This window comes from Lissotriton helveticus, chromosome 6 (genome assembly GCF_964261635.1).
Source record: "Lissotriton helveticus chromosome 6, aLisHel1.1, whole genome shotgun sequence".
Lineage (NCBI taxonomy): Eukaryota > Metazoa > Chordata > Amphibia > Caudata > Salamandridae > Lissotriton > Lissotriton helveticus.
This window is the reverse complement of record NC_136067.1, coordinates 1929325781-1929348428: the sequence shown is the minus strand read 5'-3', so window position 1 is coordinate 1929348428 and position 22648 is coordinate 1929325781. Positions and strand designations below refer to the sequence as shown.

General features: G+C 44.9%; 1 protein-coding gene across 1 annotated transcript in view; it reads right to left on the bottom strand.

Annotated features, from left to right (window-relative positions):
- Positions 1-22648, bottom strand: part of LOC144763892 (serine/threonine-protein kinase pdik1l-like) — a 99919-nt gene that overhangs the window by 15433 nt on the left and 61838 nt on the right. Inside the window, exon 3 of the mRNA XM_078649906.1 lies at positions 3400-3630. Within this exon, the coding sequence (XP_078506032.1) occupies positions 3407-3630 (224 nt within the window). The 3' untranslated portion in view covers positions 3400-3406. The remainder of the gene's footprint in view (positions 1-3399; positions 3631-22648) is intronic.

The window sequence follows — 22648 nt, the reverse complement described above, 5'->3', positions numbered from 1 at the left end:
GCTTAGCAACGATTTTTTTACCGTCAGAAATTATCGCAGATAAACCTTGCTATTATCAAGGTTTATCGGAAATACGATAAAAAACGACCGCAATGCATTAATATCGCTGAAAACTCAGCGATATTCATGCATTACCGAGCTAATGCTCTTAGCCATGTTATCCACCTCCCATTGGATAACATGGCTAAGAACTGCTCAGGGCAGGTGGTAGCTTTTGGAGATATTCGCCCTTATCTCGAATATTTCCAAAAGTTGATAATAGGAGATAGCGATGTTAGCGACTGTTTCCAGTCGCTAACATCTTGGCATGCCCACTTTGCATGTCATTAGTGATAAATATCACTCACATGCAAAGTGGGGCCCAAGATGGTCGCTATCTTCTACTAGCCGTCGCTAACTGGTGTTAGCAACAGCTAGGTAATACACATATAATTTTATCTCCGCGAAGCGGAGCGCTGTTACAGATATATATCTTGTTTCTGAACGTTAATTTCTCAAAATGCACTGAAGCACATATATTGAGACCTAGCAAAGGCACATCGGGCTACCAGTCCCTACAATTTTGCCAAGTTTCGTGCAAATCCATTCAGCTGTTCGATCCTACCGAGAGACAAGATGGCGGCCGCTACGGACTGTTTGGAATGTTTACAGACACCGGAGAGCCAATCAGCTTCGCTTCGCAAAGCTCCGTAACGCGAAAAGTACGCGAAGCGGTGCGCTGTTACAGATATATACCTTTTTTTGAACGTTAATTTCTCAAAATCCACTGGAGCACATATATTGAGATCTAGCAAAGGCACATCGGGCTACCAGTCCCTACAATTTTGCCAAGTTTCGTGCAAATCCATTCAGCTGTTCGATTATTATTATGTTTATTTTTTTTTGCCCCGCGGGGCCCTTTTAAAACCTCCACATCAAACCTAGGGGGTGAGCGACAATGTACTATGCCCCCTTATGGTCATTTGCCCCTTCGCTTTGGCCTCCTCTTGTCTCTCGATCCTACCGAGAGACAAGATGGCGGCCGCTACGGACTGTTTGGAATGTTGACAGACGCCGGAGAACCAATCAGCTTCGCTTCACAAAGCTCCGTTGCGCGAAAAGTACGCGTAGCGGAGCGCTGCCCAGTCCGCTGCTACAGATATATATCTTTTTTTGAACATTAATTTCTCAAAATCCACTGAAGCACATATATTGAGACCTACAAAAGGCACATCGGGCTACCAGTCCCTACAATTTTGCCAAGTTTCGTGCAAATCCATTCAGCCGTTCGGGCTAAAAGTGAGGCCAACCGCCCTATGGAAATTAACATGGGAAAAACGCGTTTTGGGACCCCCCTTTTTTCTCGGCCCCCCCTTGACGAACCCCCCCAAAATTTTCAGGGGCTGCTCAGAAACAAAATGTGCCATTTTCCTGTAAATTTCAGCCAATTCCGTCCACAAACGCCAAAGTTATTAGACATAGGATTTTTTCTCTATGGGTTTTTTGAAAATTCTAACTATATATACCTACTGGCAACCGCCAGTAGGTAATATATATATATATATATATATATATATATATTCATTTTTTTCTCCATATTCTCTCTTTGATTATTTTTTGTTGTTGTTTTTTTAACCTTAATGACCCGTTAGTTTCGATCTTCACACAACCTATATTTTCAAACATTTCAAGCACTTTTAACATTACTATCCCCTCTGTGATGTCTAGGAACCTGGAATCTCTGCTCCCACTGCGCCCCTACTCCCAACGTCTTTAAAAAAGTATCCTCTTCCTCGGTAGAGCTGAAATTATAAGTTTTGTTTTTCCACATTATCTTTAACAACATGGCTGGATATCTCATCTGGACTTGCGCCCCCTGACTTCTCAGCTCTGGCATTCTTGTACCTAAATCCCATTACCTCTGGGCAGTTCTCTTCCCGAGATCTGACCTTATTTGATACGTTATAAGACCAAATACTTGCGCAGGTTCCTTCAGAGCTCTTCCAGGTATCAGCTCTTTGACTGAGTATGAAAGAAAGTTTATCAATATTTTCCTAGGTACCTTCCTTGCTGGGTTCAATATAAAAGGGTCTCTATGAACTCTGAATTTCCTTGTCCAAATCAATATCCGGTCTATCTTTTAAGATTCCATCTCTAAGGATCTGGCAAACGAAAGATTTTAGGTCTCCCCCTTCAGCTCCCTCAGGGATTTTTAAGAGTCTAAGGTTATTCCGTCTTGCCTGCATTTTCAGTCTCTCTATGTCATCCTGTAAAGTTTTATTGTGAATCTTTAAACTCTCCTATTCTCTAGTATTAGCCGATACCGCTTCTGAAAGACTCTTAGCCACTCCATATAATTCCTGTACACTCAATACCATCTAATTACTATGCCCATAATTCCACTGCGCCACATATTTCCACTCTACACCACACAATTCCTCACAACACAATTACACTACACATCACACACATACGCTCCAAAACACATGGTAAAAGACATTGTCATTTACAACGCCAATAGCTCTAATTGAAGCAAATGTGAGAACTATTGTATTTCCAATGCTTGTTTTGTCTGTCTTCAATGTAAGCATAACAGGCTGCATTTTGCCTTCATGTTCTCTGCTGCAAGAGATGTTTTCTGCCTTTAAATGCTGCAATGCAGTTTTAGAAGGACACTCTGGAGAGTTATTTTGAACATTTATGAAAAAATAGGGTCACCAGGAGGCTTCCATTCTACAGATTTGCATATGAACTCATGGATACGGACATAGTAAGATACTTTTCCATAGAAGAAACACACAGCGTGGAAATATTCAGGTGTTTATGACTATCACTGAAGAACCTATGCTGCAGAACAGTTCGTTAGGACTGACATTTTTGTAGTGCTATGCTATGAGAAGTTAGGGTAGGTCCAAAGAGAAGTTAAATATGAACAGAGCGAGCTGCATGAAATATCATTTGGAAGCTGGTGGGTCTTCCATTAATTGCACTAAACATACCTTTAAACCATGACTGAGCTTGAACTTCTGCAAGACCAGACAGCATGCCTTTAAAGAGTTACTTTAAAAATTACTTTTAAGAAGTTTGATATATAAATTTATGGAGGAAGAGGAGATCTAGACCTTTTAATACTGGGTTGTTTATTTAGAAAAACAGCAACTTTTCGAATAAATATCCTCTCCTGTATAGAAGAGTGATTATTATGGAATAACTATCGATGTATTTCAAGATTAGGGTTTATGTGCAAATAAACCCCTCAGCTCAATTTAAATGTGTCACTTTTTAGAGATTAAAAAGACTAGTAATGCAAAGCGTTTTTTTTTAATGGGAGTAAAGTCGTTCCAGAGTTGAATCAAAATAAAAATGCTTTAGTATTTAAAACAATGTAAAAAGAACTAGAAAAATAGGTCTGTTTCATACCTTGATTTTAGTCGCCTTCATCTCCATATGTTACTTGATTAATACGGATTTCGAGCTCAAAGGCGTCTAGCCGGTCCTTTGGGTTGTAGGCCAGCATATCACGGATTAGGTCAACTACATCTTCGGGAAGAAACTTCTTATTTTTCAATGGGATGTTCAGCTCCATTTTGGGGTTTTCTAGTAATGCCTCCCCAATCGGAACAATATTCTGCCCACGGCAAATATATATTCCTAAGAAAATAAATAAAGACAGGTAGAAAGAAATATGGTAAAACAAATAAATCTAAAGGATGGGGACACTGAAAGTTCTTATTAAGAAAGATGCTTTTTGTCAATCATACTAGTGTTGAGTGTAGGAAGCCACTTAACAGAGAGGACGCTCTCTAGCGCTCTGAATAGCTGTCCCTGGGATATGGAGCTTTCAAAATGGGCAGGTTGGCGCTATAACGCTTTTGTTTTATAAAAAAATAGAAACGCAGTCTTGTGAAACTGTGGCAATATTTATTGAATATAGCCATTTGTTTTGTAACCGTACCACCCGGGGAGAGTTACCACTCTACTTGGTTTCCACTCAGTCACCCCTTTAGTCGTCCTAAGCAACACCCTAGCACTGTTTTGCCTACTTACTTTTCAATCCCGACCATTGTATGTTGGTTCCCCTAAATCTTTGTGCTTGTACTGCTCTGCAAACACCACTTGTACAGAGGCTCTCCATTGTCACGTTGCAAACTGTGCTATGCAAGTCACAAACAGATTTCTAGTTTTTGGACCGTGCCTAGCTGCAGCCCGCATGCGCTGCTCGCTCTGCGAGGCATGCCGTAGTCTATTATTCTGTGTAAGTCTCGCCTTCTCTCTACCCATACTTTTCATTGGCTGGTGTCATTGTCCTTGGTAAATGCTGGCTTCTGATTTATTATGAGGCTTGTTAGTCCCGCCTTGTTGCCATTTGTTAGCGCCCAGGACGACTGGATCTTTTCCTTGGCTCGTTACACGGTCTGCTTTATCTAGGGGGTCAGCACTATTTTGTTAATGGGGACAATGGCGGATGCTATTTTATTTGTATCCTGAGCACGGCGCCCGCTTTAGTGACACCGCGCTCAGTTTATTTATTTTTATTTAACTTTTTTGTTGAGCGTGGCATCCACTTCAGGGACACCGCGCTGGTTTTGATTTTTTTATTACTTTAAAATTTTGCACGCCGCCGCTTCAAGAACTGCGTGCTCAGTGTTAAAGTTACAAAAAAAAAAAAAGGAACAGAGCGCAGTGTGCTTGAAGCAGCATCATGCTCAGTTTTAAAATTAAACAAGCATTTGCAATGCAATAAGCCTAGCATTTAAGCGAGTTTGAGCTATTGGAATTGTAAATGACAATGCCTTTTATTTATGTTTTAAAAAACAAAAATAGGCATGGTCATTTACAATGCCAACAGCTTAAACTCAAGTAAATGCAATACCTATTTCATTGCAAAGGCTTGTTTTTCTTGCACTGAAACTTTCCTATCGAGATTCTCAGAGAATAGGAGCTGATGTTCAAGCCATGATTGCAATCTGCACACCGATTGGTGTGCAAACTGATCTTTATTTTAGGAGGAGACGTTCATTCTCATAAGGTTGCAAAACCTCCTAGCTTATTAACATTTATTAAGTGGGAGGAATTTTGCGACTGCATGCAAATGCAAGCATGGTTCCCTGTAAGGGAGACCAGACCACAATCCCTGCAAAGGTGGGCATACCACTCTAAATATTTGGGTTCCCACAGGGATCTGCAGCTCTCACATCACAGACCTAGATCTCCATGAAACTTCTGATACAATTTTATCTCCTCCTCCATCTCACACAGACCAGGCCAGGAATAAACAAAGGAAATTAACAGCAATCATTTGTTTGGCAGCTATTCTGTTTTAGGTCTCACCTGCTAGAGGGTGCGGTCTATTCCAAGACGCTCTAGCCCATCTAGTGCTCACCTTTGATTGGCTGTATTGTCACTCATTTGGTTGCCTCTTATGTCTCAGCTTCTCCCCATCACCTCCAATTTACTTTTGCTTCCCAATGTTTCATGCTGCTCTTTGTGTCCTTCTACAGTCACCACCTGTACCCTATGTTGCTTGTGGACCAAACTTGTGCCTCGAAGCTGCTTAGCTGCTTCCGCCTCTCGCCCCCAGTCTTACTTCTGCCCCTTGTGTTGTATTCCCCACCTGCTTTTCGGACATGTCAAAAACTTTTTTCTAAGCTTCTGTAGTCATGCTGCATAGCATAAAGAATGCTGTGCAGCATGGCTAAAAAACACTGGCAAATTCATTAGTTCCCAAATGTGAGACCTATTGACTTTAGCAAAGCTTTTTTTAATTGGAGAGGGAGTGAAAGAAATGCACAAAACACCCCTTCTGTTATTTATATGTTACAGATAAAAACTGAGGAATACAGTTCGGCTTTGAATTCTTAGTAAATATTTTTGTATTTCACAGATTTCTTTTTTCAACAAGACAATCCTAATATTTTGGAAATATAATGTAAATGTATACGTACAGATGTCCATAGTGTAATATGCCATCTAGTACCACTGTTGAGTGTGGGAAAGGACAATCACCCACGAGAGACGAAACCAAGTGAGTCCTAATGTCCCTCCCCAAATATTTTTTTTGTTAATCAACTTTATTAGATTTGTAACAACATGGAAATTTATTGGTTGCAGATCATTAATCATTGGGATAGGCATGGCAATGCATACAGTTGACAGGACAAGGGGCGGCCCGTCGGTTTTGAGACGGTAGTCCAGACATGAAATACAGTCGTACATAAAATAAAATTAAGGCAGATCATCATCGTGGCAGCATATTAAACCATTTACCCCACACTTTACTAAATAAGTCAGGGCATCCCCGGGCTTCGAATAAGGCTTCTTCCTGAATCCCACACCAGTCCACTCCCCTCCTCCATCCCTGTACAGTAGGTGCCTTAGCCTGGGACCAGTGCGCCGCTATGTCTGTCTTGGCCACCACCACTGCTGTCCCCAAATAGCGCTTGTCCGCCCTAGAGCCATCCAAGCCGTCAAACACCCCCAACAGCAGACGCATCGGATCGTGGGGAACTTCCCATCCCAGGGCCTGCGGGAGATAAAGCTCCACCCCCCTCCAGAACGGCGCCAAAGCCGGACAACACCATATCATGTGATAGAAATCGGCTGGGGCGGAGACACATCGCGCGCAAAACGGGGGAGGACCATCATTTTGAAGAGTGCACTCCTGCCCAGGGGGTTAAGGGGGAGGATCCGCCTTCATCCTGACGACCAAAGGCGTGATATTCAAAGCCCATTCGAGCTCTAGCAGAAGAGGTACCCAAACGCTGAGGTATTTGACCGATTGTCTCCTAAGGGGGATGTCAGACTGCCAGTCAAAGCAGTCTCTTTGTGTTTCACCTGACTTCGGTAAATACCCGTTTTATTATTATTATTATTTTTATTCTCATCGATTCTAGCCCATGGGTACAAACAAGGTGTGCTTGAAATGTAAGTAGGACTATAACGGTTACATATACGACTGTATATAAACATGAACAAATCTCCTCCTTTGCTTTTTTACTAAAAGAACTACACATGCTGGCTTTCGGCCAAACAAGTCTTTCCTCAGTAATTACTCCCGAATTGAATTTTTCGCGCCACAGAACAGGATATTTAAACACCCTTCCGTATTCCACCCGGTGTTCTAGGAGATATCCAGCACCTCGTGGAGACGACTTACTAACAGGTAGGAGCCCATTCCTCGCATTTGATAAATAGATCACTTTGCCTGCATGTCATTTTCTCACTTGGAGATGAGCCAAGGCTTTTCCTTCATGCGCAATGTGCACTGATAGTGTTGGACGGCGCGCTGGGCAGCGCAGCAGTGGTCTTATGCTTTTATGTGTAGCCCTGCCTTTTGGCTTCGGCCTTTCTGCAGCCTCGCTGGTGTGTTGTGACATTTCTTTTGTACAGATTGTTTTAGAGGCTTGACATCTTCACTATAACTGCGGAATTATAACGGGGGACGTTGGTTAATGCCCCCGCGCTGTGGATGCCATATAGCTTAATTCCACTTTGCTTGTTTCACTGGCGGGTGCAGATACGGCAAAAAACCCATCCCTTTGTCGATATGACCATGCAGCTTAACGAGTGTCGTATGGCTCATTTTTAAATTAGGGATTTTTCAACCCGGGACAGGAGAGTCAGGCGATAGCTTAGGCTGTTACGTCCCTGCCATAGAAGCCAGCATGCAGACTTGGTTCGATCCACCTGTGAGAATTAAATAATTTTCTTTTGGGAGTTGCTCTAACAATAAACTTCTTTGGGCTTTAGCTGACTTTGGCAAATATTTACTCCATGTTTGCCGATTTCAGCTTAGGGGCACAAACAAGTTGTGCCTGTGACTTAAAGTAGGACCATTGTGGTCTCAAATGTGATTGTATATGAACACGATTAAACTTCACTTTCGCCCTTTCGATTTTCATTTAGAAGGGCTCACACACAAAAAATCATGAAAATCCTGAGGATACTTAGCCGCGGCCACTACTTGCAGTGCATATGGGATGCCATGCATGATAATTCTTTATATCTGTTTAATACTACTGCTTGGCCCCCATATGTTAGGATGTTTTGAAAACTACGGGGGCAGTCCGGGATATCACGATATTGTGAATTAGACATCTTGTCCATAATACCGATTTCTTCTCTTTTTATATCTATTGAAATGTGAACATTATTATCCTTACATTTTTTAGCTCTATAACGTGGCCCTTATCAAGGTGGCACACGTTCTTGAAAGACTGCCACACTTCACAGGCAGGACAGATTGAGACGATCTTTATGCAGCTTACCGACTGGTATGTACCATTTGGCATCATTGATTACAGGTTTTGAAATAGGTTGTGAGAATGAGTGATCGGTGATGTAAAACATTTAGGATATTGTTTGTAATTTTTGCAATTGCATGGCCACAAACTATCAGTATTCTGTAAATTATGTGAAACTATGGTTGGAATTACCGCCCACATGATAGAGTGTACTCATGAGGGATCCATATAATCCAGTCTTGATATAAAGAAATAAATAAAAATTCAAATTGTATATAATTAAAAGACCATGCTTTTCTCAGCGGTTCTTGCTATGTGGAAGTAAGAACTTGATACTTATCGTCATGATCTGTCTTCGATTTTAGGAATCAGTATGATAGTAATTAACTTTGTATAATTCAGTCCATTGGGTGTAAATTGTATTTTGTTTAATGAATACTATAAATAGGAAATGTACAGTAAGAGAGAAGGGATATAATGCTATGTCTCTGTTCTGGCACGGGCCAGATTCTGTATAATCTATAATGAAGTCCCCGCAAGACTAATGTATCAGCAATATATATAAAATCTCCCAGCAATCCGATAATATTCTTCTGATTTTCTCCCATCTCGTATGTATAAATATAATAAAAAAACGTAATCCACATAGAATTAGGTTGTGACCGGCTGGTTACTCACAAAACATCAAACCTTAAATTTGCAATAAATTGCAAAAATTGGAATTGTGCATGGATTCTTGTCACTAAAATGTTGGTTTCATTACAAATGTATATTATGTAATGTTTGTTCTCCTGTTGTAAGCCAAGTATAAGATCTAGGAGTGGCTACTTCAGATAGGTCCCTACACAAGTGTGTAGGCCTTCTTTTTAAATGATTGTAATGTTTTTATTCACTTTGTGGTCTGTACCATATGAGTTTGGACCCTTATGTATTTTGTTTATGTTTTTATCTACAGCCCTGATGAAGTTCTAAGAACGAAACGCGTTGGCTGTTGCTTTTATATTCTGGAATTATATCAAATAAAGACTTTTGCAACGAAGAAACTGATTGAGCTTCTTTATTATCGCCTGGATATCCTAGTAGTGCACAACTCCATCAACGTCAGTGACTTTCTACCCATCCCCTTGGGTTGCACCCCGCAACGGTGGGTGCAGGAGTTATGTTTGCACACTAACAGCTCATAAGTACTTTTGTGACACTTGTGGAAATAATCAGGAGTTGGTGCGGCATCTAGAGTCCACCGTTGGCATTCTGTACTTGTTACTGTTCTTTCTGGACCAGCCAGCACACCCCTAACCCGATTAATAGCTCTACAAAGGAACCATGTCTAAACTCCTCGACCGACGAGAGGAACTAGCCCAGGACCTATTTGGCAAAGGATTTAGTGCGGCGGCTGCTGCACCCCAAAATGACAAAGGAAGCACAGGATAACGTGCTATATTCATCAAACTAGAGAGGGTCAAAAAACAAGAACTTGCCCGTTGGTGGGACGGAGTGACCCTCCAACAATACGTGGACAACAAAAAAGTTCCGCGAGGTCTACGCATTTTGATCTTTCCTACATTTGAGGACTTGAGCGTGGACCTATTGGGGGAATGGGAGGACAACTTAGAGAGCGCATCTGGCACAATGATGCGCATTCTAATAAAGCATGCATATGAAAAGGGTAAAAAAACTACAAGAGGAAATTGAGGATTTGGAAAAACAGATCCAGCCCATGGAATGTAAGGATCTAATTGAAAAAAACTATGTGATACTAAATAAAATCATCGAAGAACATCAGCAATACTTACGTGATAAAAAGATGCGTAAGATCAAGAGAGATGATAGGGACTATAGGGACGGGAGAATCTATACTTTCTCAAGCAAATATGATAATCCCATTAGTAATGAGGATAAGAAAAGAGCTAGGGAAGAGAGTGTTGAGAATAGGACAGCTAGCAATACTTCACTAGCATCCAGTAGTAGCTCCACCTCGAACCAGTCATTATCAAGTGTCCCTTTAGGGGAAGGAGCGACCAATTTCCAGAAAGAATTAGAGAGACTAAGATTTGGGGAGAGACAACCAAAGAAAGGTACAAGAAAACCAGGAGAGGGGGTGGGGCAAGGAGGAAGGAGAGATGCACACCCAATGGCACTACGTCCCAAGAAGAAGTGAACATACCCACGAATGATGGGATAATTGAGGCACCCACCACGGGGGGTTCCTCTATTATTGATAACCTAAGGGCTAAACAGCAGGAATTGAGCATTGTTAACCTCTCAGGAAGAGATTTGGATATTAATGCGTGTGCCCGACGCAATTTGGAGATTTGGTGGATGTACACATAGACCTGTATAAATTCTTACGTGTTCTGAAATTAAAGGAATTTTTTGGTTCACATGAAATGCCTGTTGGTCCTAATGTTTCTGTTGGCTCCATTGTTCCTGGAGTGTCTAGTGATAGGGGTCAAGTTACAAGCATTGAGGATATATGACATGTTCAGAACCTGCTATCCATAGAGGATGACGAAACAATAGATATGCATGCCCTTTTGTTAGAACTAGATATTGCAGAAAATATTACACATGATAGTGGTCTTCGATGCAAATCTAGTTTCACACCACAAATGGGGTACCATTCTAATATTGATAAGTTCGGAGCATTACTCTCGGAGGACTTATATCGTATGGAAAAACATTCCAGGTACACACCACCACAACAGTACAACCTTAGCAAACCAGAAAGAGATGCCCTCCAGAGATTAAAAAATGACAATAACATAGTCATAAGGGAGGCGGACAAGGGGGGCAACGTGGTGGTGATGAATACCCAAGACTATATGGGGGAAATCCAACGCCAACTTAATGACCAGATATGTTACACCGAAATCCAACAGAATCCCATGCCTGCACTTAAAACCACCATCAATGGCAGACTTACAAACTGGAGGGAGGAGTGTCTTTTGACAGCTGATAAGCACAAATACCTTTTTGTACACCAGATACGTTTCCCTTGCATTTATATATTACCAAAAGTGCACAAGGGGGGGCATTTCCCCCCGGGAGACCAATCATCTCAGGTATAGGCTCACCCACGGAACGGCTGTCAGAATTTGTTGATCTCATCTTACAAAAACATGTTGTTAACCTTCCGGCCTATATCAGGGATGGTACTGATATATTGACCAAACTGGATGGATACCCTTGGTCGGATGACTTAAAATTTGTGACATTTGATGTAGTAGGACTATACACCTGCATTAAAAAAACATATGAGCTGCTGGCGACCCAATACTATCTTGACAAGGAGGGAGCAGACCGCTTTGATTTTAACAACATGATCATAGAAATGATTGACCTCATTCTCAGTAATAATTACTTTAAACATGATGAGATGGTTTCACCAACTGCAGGGTACAGCCATGGGTTCAAAGTTTGCTCCCTCCTATGCCGGCCTTTTTATGGGCTGGTATGAGAGGGAGCATGCTTGGAGACGTGGTGCCTCCCCCTGGACCAAACATATTGTGTTCTGGGGGAGGTACATAGACGACATTCTGTGCCTTTGGACTGGATCCGATGTTGAATTACAGACATATTTGAACTATCTTAACAGTAATCCATATAATGTAACACTCACTATGTCATACCATAAGGAACAGATGGACTTTCTGGATATTCGATTTTTTGTAAAAGGAGGACAGGTACATAGCACACTTTTCAGGAAGGACACCTCGTGTAATAGTACATTACACGCCACCAGTGCACACGCAAGGTCAGTGGTGGCAAATATACCATATGGGGAGATGGTCAGAGCCCGTAGAATTTGTAGTAGAGACACTGAATTCATTGCCAACATAGCAGATACAAAACAACGTTTCATGCAGAGGGGATATGACACACATACCCTCAATAAAGCAGAACAACGCATATTAAAACTCCCAAGGTCCGACACCCTACAATCCCGGGCCAATCGAAATGGGGGAGGTAGCAATGCGAGAAGCAAGACCCGAGACAAGGTCGCGTTTTTCACTGACTACACGGTACACAGCAATAAGATATACCAGGCCTTTAGAAAACACTGGCATTTGCTTTTAGATATTCCTAAACTACGCCCTTTCATCACTGAGAAGCCATCCCTGGTGTATAGACGTGGACATACACTGAGAAGGACACTATGCCCCAGCTATATAACAACCAAGAAGGCTACCAATTGGCTGCCTGTGGCGCCAAAGGGTTTTTTCACTTGCACAAATTGCAACATATGCCCATTTGGACTAAACAAGTGTAAGGAATTCAGCCATAATACCACTAAGATATATGAAATCAGACACTTCATAAATTGCAATACACCATTTGTGGTTTACACATTGGTATGCCCGTGCGAAATGACCTATGTGGGAAGTACGGCCCAGAATCTCAAAATGAGGATACAAGAACACCGTAGGGCTCTACTTAATGGCGATACGAGGCACCCAATGACTGAACATTATAAAAACTTCCATGGGGATAATAACACATTTAAGTTCTGTGGGATCGACCATGTACCCATGAACCCCCGAGGAGGTGATAGGGTTCTTGCTCTTCGCCAGTTAGAGTCCAAATAGATATGTAGACTTCAGACAATTAAGAAGGGTCATAACATTGACCATGAGTTCCATTATTTTCTAACATAAGCAGACGTAGGCCACATAGGGCTGAAGGTAATTTTGGATATCTGAACACACATTTGCTAAAAACTTGATGAGAATAATCCATCTACCTCAGAGATAATTCTTAGACCCTGTGCATATGCTCACGGTTGAGATCGTTGGGGTACCACACAGCTATGACTATACCCGGTAATGCCCAATTGGAAGCAACCAAGAATTATATGTGTTAGGATTAGGGTATAGTAATGATGAACTGATGCTTAATACTGTCCAATAGCTAAGAAACAACCATTAAGAAGATCTAGGCAGTACACATGTTGAGGGATAGAAACCTTAGGTTTCATATGCTGACTATTCCGCCTTGCGATATTATCTGGAATCGCAGCCTTTTACTTAGGATAGGTTCTTGGTCGCCCCTAGGAAGCTGCTTACATGTCAGCTCTAGACAGATGTCACATTAGTATTAGACATTATACAAACTGGGTTCATTTCCTCGTAGTTACACAATTATCAAAAAACTTCCTTTCAACACACTTGTGCTCTTATTCATCTTATTTTTACCTGTATATATTCATGCTATATAATTATCCCTGTACTAATCATTTTTTGAACCTGTAAACAGACCCTGGCGCAAAACCCCGTTCGTTGAAGGTATTATTATGCAGGCCGATGGGTGTTGTATAGCTCCTTGTTAAGATAAGGATTTCTTATCATGTGATAGGAGAGTCTGCTGATAGCTCAGGCTGTTACGTTCCAACCATGGAAGCCATCATATAGACCCAGTTCGATTCTCCAGTGAGAATCATATTTTTTCTGGGAGTTGCTTTAAGAATAAAATTTCTTTGTGTTTCACCTGACTTCGGTAAATACCCATTTTAGTATTATTATTTTTATTCTCATCGATTCTAGCCCATGGGTACAAACAAGGTGTGCTTGAAATGTAAGTAGGACTATAACGGTTACATATATGACTGTATATAAACATGAACAAATCTCCTCCTTTGCTTTTTTACTAAAAGAACTACACATGCTGGCTTTCGGCCAAACAAGTCTTTCCTCTGTAATTACTCCCGAATTGAATTTTTCGCGCCACAGAACAGGATATTTAAACACCCTTCCGTATTCCACCCGGTGTTCTAGGAGATATCCGGCACCTCGTGGAGACGACTTACTAACAGGTAGGAGCCCATTCCGCGCATTTGATAAATAGATCACTTTGCCTGCATGTCATTTTCTCACTTGGAGATGAGCCAAGGCTTTCCACTTCATGCGCGATGTGCACTGATAGTGTTGGACGGCGCGCTGGGCAGCGCAGCAGTGGTCTTATGCTTTTATGTGTAGCCCTGCCTTTTGGCTTCGGCCTTTCTGCAGCCTCGCTGGTGTGTTGTGACATTTCTTTTGTACAGATTGTTTTAGAGGCTTGACATCTTCACTATAACTGCGGAATTATAACGGGGGGCATTGGTTAATGCCCCCGCGCTGTGGATGCCATATAGCTTAATTCCACTTTGCTTGTTTCACTGGCGGGTGCAGATACGGCAAAAAACCCATCCCTTTGTCGATATGACCATGCAGCTTAACGAGTGTCGTATGGCTCATTAGGTCTCGCCTGTCAATGCGCATGCGCATTGAGCAGAGCGAGACTATGGGGGCTTAAACAAAGCTTACCTACACTGGCGATTCACTGGCGATTTGATGAAGTGCATGTGCACTTTTAACTCAATGCGCAAGCGCAATTAGTTAAAATGCGCGTGCACAGCATCAAATCGTCAGCTTAGTGCCGCCAGCAGCTCTTCCCGCTCCGCCCCCTGCTGCTTCAAAGGCTTGGCGCTCTGCCTCAGCCCAGCCATTCTCCTCCCCTAATTACCCCCTGCTGCATCAAAGGCTTTTTCACGGCCGGCCGGCCGTGCTTTCAGTTTCACGGCTGGCCGGCCGTGTCTCCTTTTTTTTTTTTTTAATCCGCTGCGCTGCAAATCATTTACTCTTCTGAAAATCTCTGGTTCCAAACAGACCATGAAATGCTCCTTTTCCATGCTAAATAGATTACATTTTAAATGTGCGAGTTCCCACATGCCGGTATGTTGCAAACGTAATATTTTTTACATTTTGGATATCTTGATTTGTCCATCCAATTAACGTTGGGGTCGCCCTTGTGGTTGATAGCTGAGATGTCATAAAATTCACTCGTTGGGACAGTGGTGCTTGTAATTCCATAAACTGTTATTAATTATGAATATGAATTGGGAATTCATGGGTAATCTCAGACGGGTAATATTTTTTATTCCGTTTTGTATAAATATTCAAGTAGGCTGAGGTAGCTCTTACCTGGGGCCACGGCAATAATGCAGGAAGGTAATATTAAATTATGCGGCAGGGTTGACTAAAATATGTGGCCAGAAAAGGCAAATTATGTGGCATACTATCGCCCTTTTTATGAATTAATTCTTTTGGTTTTGCCATTTTACACATGGTATGCACTAGGGATTGGACTAAATCTGACATGCCACACTAAGAAAAGGATTTCATGCAATGCAATTCACTGTCCACATGCGCTTAATTAAACATATGCTTGCTATCATAGTTTTGCCGTTTCTAAGTTCTATCAATCACAGGCTTTATAACGGCATCCACCGCCACATCCACCACCACCACATCCACCACCACCACATCCACCACCACCACATCCACCACCACCACATCCACCACCACCACCACATCCACCACCACCACATCCACCACCACCACCACCACATCCACCACCACCACATCCACCACCACCACATCCACCACCGCATCCACCACCACTACATCCACCACCGCATCCACCACCACTACATCCACCACCGCATCCACCACCACTACATCCACCACCGCATCCACCACCACCACATCCACCGCATCCACCATGACATCCACCGCCACATCCACCATCACATCCACCGCCGCATCCACCACCACATCCACCACCATCGCATCCACCACCATCACATTCACTACTACATCCACCACCACATCCACCACCACCACATCCACCACCACCACCACATCCACCACCACCACCACATCCACCACCACCACATCCACCACCACCACATCCACCACCACCACATCCACCACCACCACATCCACCACTACATCCACCACCACCACATCCACCGCCACATCCACCACCACCACATCCACCACCGCATCCACCACCACTACATCCACCACCGCATCAACCACCACCACATCCACCATCACATCCACCATGACATCCACCGCCACATCCACCGCATCCACCATCACATCCACCGCATCCACCATCACATCCACCATCACATCCACCATCACATCCACCATCACATCCACCACCATCGCATCCACCACCATCGCATCCACCACCACATCCACCACCATTGCATCCACCACCATCGCATTCACCACCACATCCACCTGACAAAGGTATTAATTTTGCTATTTTCAAAACCAACACATAAATAAAAAATAAAAAAACTTTCCTAATGCGAGACCTATTGCATTTTCAATGCTTGTTTTTAAGTTAGGGATTTTTCAACCCGGGACAGGAGAGTCAGGCGATAGCTTAGGCTGTTACGTCCCTGCCATAGAAGCCAGCATGCAGACTTGGTTCGATCCACCTGTGAGAATTAAATAATTTTCTTTTGGGAGTTGCTCTAACAATAAACTTCTTTGGGCTTTAGCTGACTTTGGCAAATATTTACTCCATGTTTGCCGATTTCAGCTTAGGGGCACAAACAAGTTGTGCCTGTGACTTAAAGTAGGACCATTGTGGTCTCAAATGTGATTGTATATGAACACGATTAAACTTCACTTTCGCCCTTTCGATTTTCATTTAGAAGGGCTCACACACAAAAAATCATGAAAATCCTGAGGATACTTAGCCGCGGCCACTACTTGCAGTGCATATGGGATGCCATGCATGATAATTCTTTATATCTGTTTAATACTACTGCTTGGCCCCCATATGTTAGGATGTTTTGAAAACTACGGGGGCAGTCCGGGATATCACGATATTGTGAATTAGACATCTTGTCCATAATACCGATTTCTTCTCTTTTTATATCTATTGAAATGTGAACATTATTATCCTTACATTTTTTAGCTCTATAACGTGGCCCTTATCAAGGTGGCACACGTTCTTGAAAGACTGCCACACTCCACAGGCAGGACAGATTGAGACGATCTTTATGCAGCTTACCGACTGGTATGTACCATTTGGCATCATTGATTACAGGTTTTGAAATAGGTTGTGAGAATGAGTGATCGGTGATGTAAAACATTTAGGATATTGTTTGTAATTTTTGCAATTGCATGGCCACAAACTATCAGTATTCTGTAAATTATGTGAAACTATGGTTGGAATTACCGCCCACATGATAGAGTGTACTCATGAGGGATCCATATAATCCAGTCTTGATATAAAGAAATAAATAAAAATTCAAATTGTATATAATTAAAAGACCATGCTTTTCTCAGCGGTTCTTGCTATGTGGAAGTAGGAACTTGATACTTATCGTCATGATCTGTCTTGGATTTTAGAAATCAGTATGATAGTAATTAACTTTGTATAATTCAGTCATTGGGTGTAAATTGTATTTTGTTTAATGAATACTATAAATAGGAAATGTACAGTAAGAGAGAAGGGATATAATGCTATGTCTCTGTTCCAGCACGGGACAGATTCTGTATAATCTATAATGAAGTCCCCGCAAGACTAATGTATCAGCAATATATATAAAATCTCCCAGCAATCCGATAATATTCTTCTGATTTTCTCCCATCTCGTATGTATGTATAAATATAATAAAAAAACGTAATCCACATAGAATTAGGTTGTGACCGGCTGGTTACTCGCAAAACATCAAACCTTAAATTTGCAATAAATTGCAAAAATTGGAATTGTGCATGGATTCTGGTCACTAAAATGTTGGTTTCATTACAAATGTATATTATGTAATGTTTGTTCTCCTATTGTAAGCTCAGTATAAGATCTAGGAGTGGCTACTCCAGATAGGTCCCTACACAAGTGTGTAGGCCTTCTTCTTTTTAAATGATTGTAATGTTTTTATTCACTTTGTGGTCTGTACCATATGAGTTTGGACCCTTATGTATTTTGTTTATGTTTTTATCTACAGCCCTGACAAAGTTCTAAGAACGAAACGCGTTGGCTGTTGCTTTTATATTCTGGAATTATATCAAATAAAGACTTTTGCAACGAAGAAACTGATTGAGCTTCTTTATTATCGCCTGGATATCCTAGTAGTGCACAACTCCATCAACGTCAGTGTCAGTCTCTGGAGGGACGCAAGGGGACCAAAGTTGACCGCCAGATTGAGGCAGAGACAAGAGACCCGCTCGAAATCGGAAAGAACCGCCACAGGCACCTGGGGCCAGGGCTGTCTGGGTCTGCCAAATAAAGCAGAACGTCGTCCATATATAGGGCTATCTTATCAACCTGGCTCAAGTCCCAGGCCCAACCCCGAATAAGTGGGTCCTGTCGGATAAGTGCCGCAAGGGGCTCCATCGCCAGCGCGAATAAGAGTGGGGAGAGCGGACACCCCCGACGTGTGCCCCTCCGGATCGGGAATGCTCAGAAAGCTCCCCATTAATGAGAACACGGCTCTGGGATTAGTGTAGAGAACTCTGATCAGATGGCGGAAGGAGGGACCAAAACCCATTCTGTCCAGCACGTCCTGCAGATAATCCCAATCCACCGTATCGAAGGCCTTCTCAAAGTCTATGAAAAGCAGCGCCAAATACGGGGTTAGGTGACCGCGGTGGGCCAGAGCCAGGTGGAGACAACAAATGCAGTGACGAGTGGCCCTGGCAAGCATGAACCCACATTGGTCGGGGTGGAGCAGGTCCTGCAGGAGGGGTCGGAGTCTTTGAGCCAAAACAGTGGCAAAGATCTTGATCTCCGTGTTGAACAGTGAAATCGGGCGGTAGTCTGCACAGTTCAGGGAGGATGGTTGCGTCTTCGGAATAACCACTATCATGGCCACATCAGATTCGGGTGGGAATGTCCCCTTCCCCGCCACATGGCGGAACAGGTCCACCAAATTGGGGGCCAAAATATCACAAAAGGCCGCGTAGTACTCTTGAGGGTACCCATCAAGACCAGGCGTTTTACCGGGGTGTAAGAGCGAATTAGACTCCTGGATTTCCTCAAGGGTGAAGAGGCGGTCCAGAGCCTCTGCAGTCTCCTGAGAGAGACACAGCAGTTGGGTACCAGTCCTGTCCAGCAAATCAGCCAGAGGAGCGCCCGGGGGACGAGCGGTGTAAAGGGTCGCGTAGTAAGCAGTAAAAGTTTGTGCGATGGCTGAGGACGTCACTTGGAGGGCCCCGGTATCCGAACGGACCTCGGGAATAATACGGTTGACTTTGGGATAGGACACTAGGTTGTGAAGGAGCTTGCCATTCTTATCACCCCACCCATAAATACGGGCAACCGACGAACGCCAAAGCATCTTAGCGGATTCCAACGATCTCCTCGCGAACTGCTGCCAGTTGTCGGGAGGACTCCCCTTGGCCGCTAGTGAGCTGGGCTGTTTTCAGCTGTGCCGCCCGAGATTCCAGCTGGGCCGTCCGCTTCGCGTGGACCAGTCCCCTGGCCACCCCCCGGTTAACGGCCTTGCAGCCTCCTACAGCGTCCCCGGCGAGGGAACAGAGCCCGTATTGGTGGAAAAACAGTGACGCAACTCCTGACCTAGTGACTCCACTATCTCGGAGTCCTGCAAGAACCAGGCGTTTAGCCACTATGTTGCCCGTGGACCCGTCAGGGGGGGGGGGGGATAGGGGGCGAACCCGAGACGGAGGGAGATGGGGGAGTGGTCCGATATCCCTCTGGGCAGTATCGCGGCCCCAGATACCAGCTGGCAGTCTGTGGCAGGCATAAGGAGAAGGTAAATTCGGGAGTAAGTATGATGGGCTGCCGACGTGTGGGTGTACTGTTTCCCACGGGGGTTCCAAACCCGCCACACGTCACAGAGACCCAGGGCCGAGGACCAGCTCGAGAGGATCTTCGCGGAGGTGCCACGGGCCCCGGATGGGGTCCCCGTCGTGTCACGCAGGGGCTGCAGGACGGCGCTGAAGTCCCCGCCCCTACCACCGTAAGACCCTGTGGAAGGAGGAGATCACCTGTGTAGGGTGGCGAAGCATTGGAGGCAGGAGTGCAGGGGGAATGTAAAGGCTTAGGAGGCTCAAGGGGCGCCCTTCAATGGTTCCCGAGATGGCCACATAGCGGCCCTGTGCATCAGTCTCGGCTTTAGCCAGGGTAAAGGGAAGCCCCTTCCTGAGTAAAATAGCCACCCCCCAAGAGCCCCGTGTAAAACCAGAGTACCATAACCGATCAAATCCGTAGCGAGCTAGGAAGTAGCATTGTGTACCCAGGAGGTGCCTCTCTTGGAGGAAGAGAATGGCCGGTGCGTGGCGGTGAGCAGCGCGGAGGACAGCCGTGCACTTGATTTGGTCATTGACATTCAGGAAAGGATGTGGATAGGCCTAGTGAGGGTGTAAGTCATCTAGAGGAATGGAATGTGGAGGTGCGGATACCTACGAGGGACCTTGCCCAGTAAGAGTACCTACCCAAATCCGGGCTCAGAAAAGGGGCCATGGAAATTAGTGATCTGCTCATCAACTGTGGAAACCAAGAAAGGAGGGAACACGACTACCAATGGGAACCTCCGACGGCAGCCCGTAGGCGGCCAAAAATAACAAACTGGTGGAAGATGTGAGCTGCTTGTCAACTGTGGACCAATCAGAGAGACATGGCTACCAAGGAGAACTGCAACCAGCGCCCCATAGGCGGCTAAAAAGAACAAACTGTCGAGGAACAACGGTCCACCTTCCCTCCCATCCCCCCCACCCTACACTTCTGAAGTGGAAGCATCTGTCGCCCCAAAACTCCAACTACTAACTACCCCACAAAGAGGTGATTCGCTACTCTAAAACGGTTAGCAACCAACAGTCAGGAGCATGGCTGAGTTGGACCCCCTCCATGTATACGGATGCCTGCCCACAGTAGATAAACATGGAGTGGATAACAAAGAAGTCATAAGATGGTTCAGATCCAGGATTACAGTGATGAGGTATACACTGGCCGGGTCATCCAGAGGAGCCAAGTAGAGCCCCGTTCATGGGGGACGGGGATAGGCCTGCTATATCAGGTCCTGAAGGGTGGAATGAAGGTACACAACTTATAACACTGATCACACCCCCTCCTCCCCACCAGAGCCACGGGGATCCCAGACAGGTCCGAGTCCGACATTGCCCTCCGCCGAGTGACATCTGATCTTGGGGTGCTACCCATATCGATAAGTGAAGACGTGGCTCAGTGTGGAGAAGCGTGGCTCAGTGGTTAGAGGCGGCAAACCCGGAAGCTGAGCTCGGCCGTGGACCAGGGTTCGATTCCCCGCCTCGGCGGGTCTCGGGCTAAAAAATTCCACGGACTCGACAATTCTCACTCCGGTGCCTACTCGACTCACGGGGTCACACTCTGCGACTCTGGGCAATAGCTTGCTTAATCTCCACTACTGCCCCTCGCGGCGGGATGCCTGGCTTTCACCTTGTGGATAGCCTGCCGGGGTATCTCACAGGGGAATACCAGGACGGGTTCCCTAAGCAAGCGCCTTGATACCTTCGGGTGATACGTGCGCTATAAAAGTCGCAATACATACATTTACAAGACACCAGAGTAGGGGAGGAGGCCCCGTGGCTTGAGGTCTGAATCGGGGAGGGCCGGCACTGCGCCCCCGGCGACAGAGTTTCCCCCCCGGCGGTTGACTCATCTTTTAGATCCAGTTCGGCACCGCTGCGCCTTGGGTACCTCCTGGCCGGGTAGGGTCGTTGTTTTCCAGGCAGGGGAGGGGGCCACACCAGGTAGGAGGGGCCGCTCCTCTGTAATCCAGGTCCATGCCGCCTGTGGGGGTGTCAAAGAAAAATGTTTTGTCCTGGAAAAACACCTTAAGGCGAGCCGGGAGGAGGAGGCCGTATCGGAGGCCCATGGCCCTGAGTTTTTGCTTGACCTCGTCGTAAGACTGGCGTTGAGTTTGCACCTCTCTAGAATAATCGGGAAGACCATAATTTGAGTTTTGGAAGTGCAGTAGACCTAGTCCCCTGGTGGCCTTCAGAATCGCATCCCTGTCCCGGAAGTTGAAGACTTGGAGGATAACGGGACGAGTGGGAGCTCCAGGAGGGGGTTTTGGGAGCGAGGGAGCGGTGAGCCCGCTCCACCGCAAACCAGGGGGAGAGTTTCTCTTTGGGGATCCAGGACCGGACCCAGGCCTCGATAAAGGTGTTGGTGCGTCCTTTCTCCACTCCCTCCAGAAAACCCAGGAGGCGCAGTTTGTTTCTCCGGGCCCTATTTTCGGCATCCGCGGCCTTTCGATGCAGTTCCGAGGTCTGTCTCTGCAGGCGGGCCACCTGGGATTTGAGTGCCCAAGTCATCCTCCATCGTGAAAATACGGGACTCCGCCTCTGTAATACGGGCCGTGGCATTACGGAGGTCTTGCCGAATCAGTGCCACGTCTACCCTCACCTCACCTATCTTGTTTTCCACCAAGGCCTGTGATGCGCTAATCGCCTGCAGGATAGTGGAGAGGTCACCTCCGCCCGCCCCAGGCACAGACGTAGACCCACCCGCTTGGTCACGTTCAGGCTTGGTGAATTGGTCCATTTTTGTTTGGGTTGGGGGAAATGGTGGCCTGAGTAGCGCGGTTTCTGCCCATGTTCCCAAAAAGTCAGGTGGAGGTGTTCGACGGGGAGGGGGAGGATTGG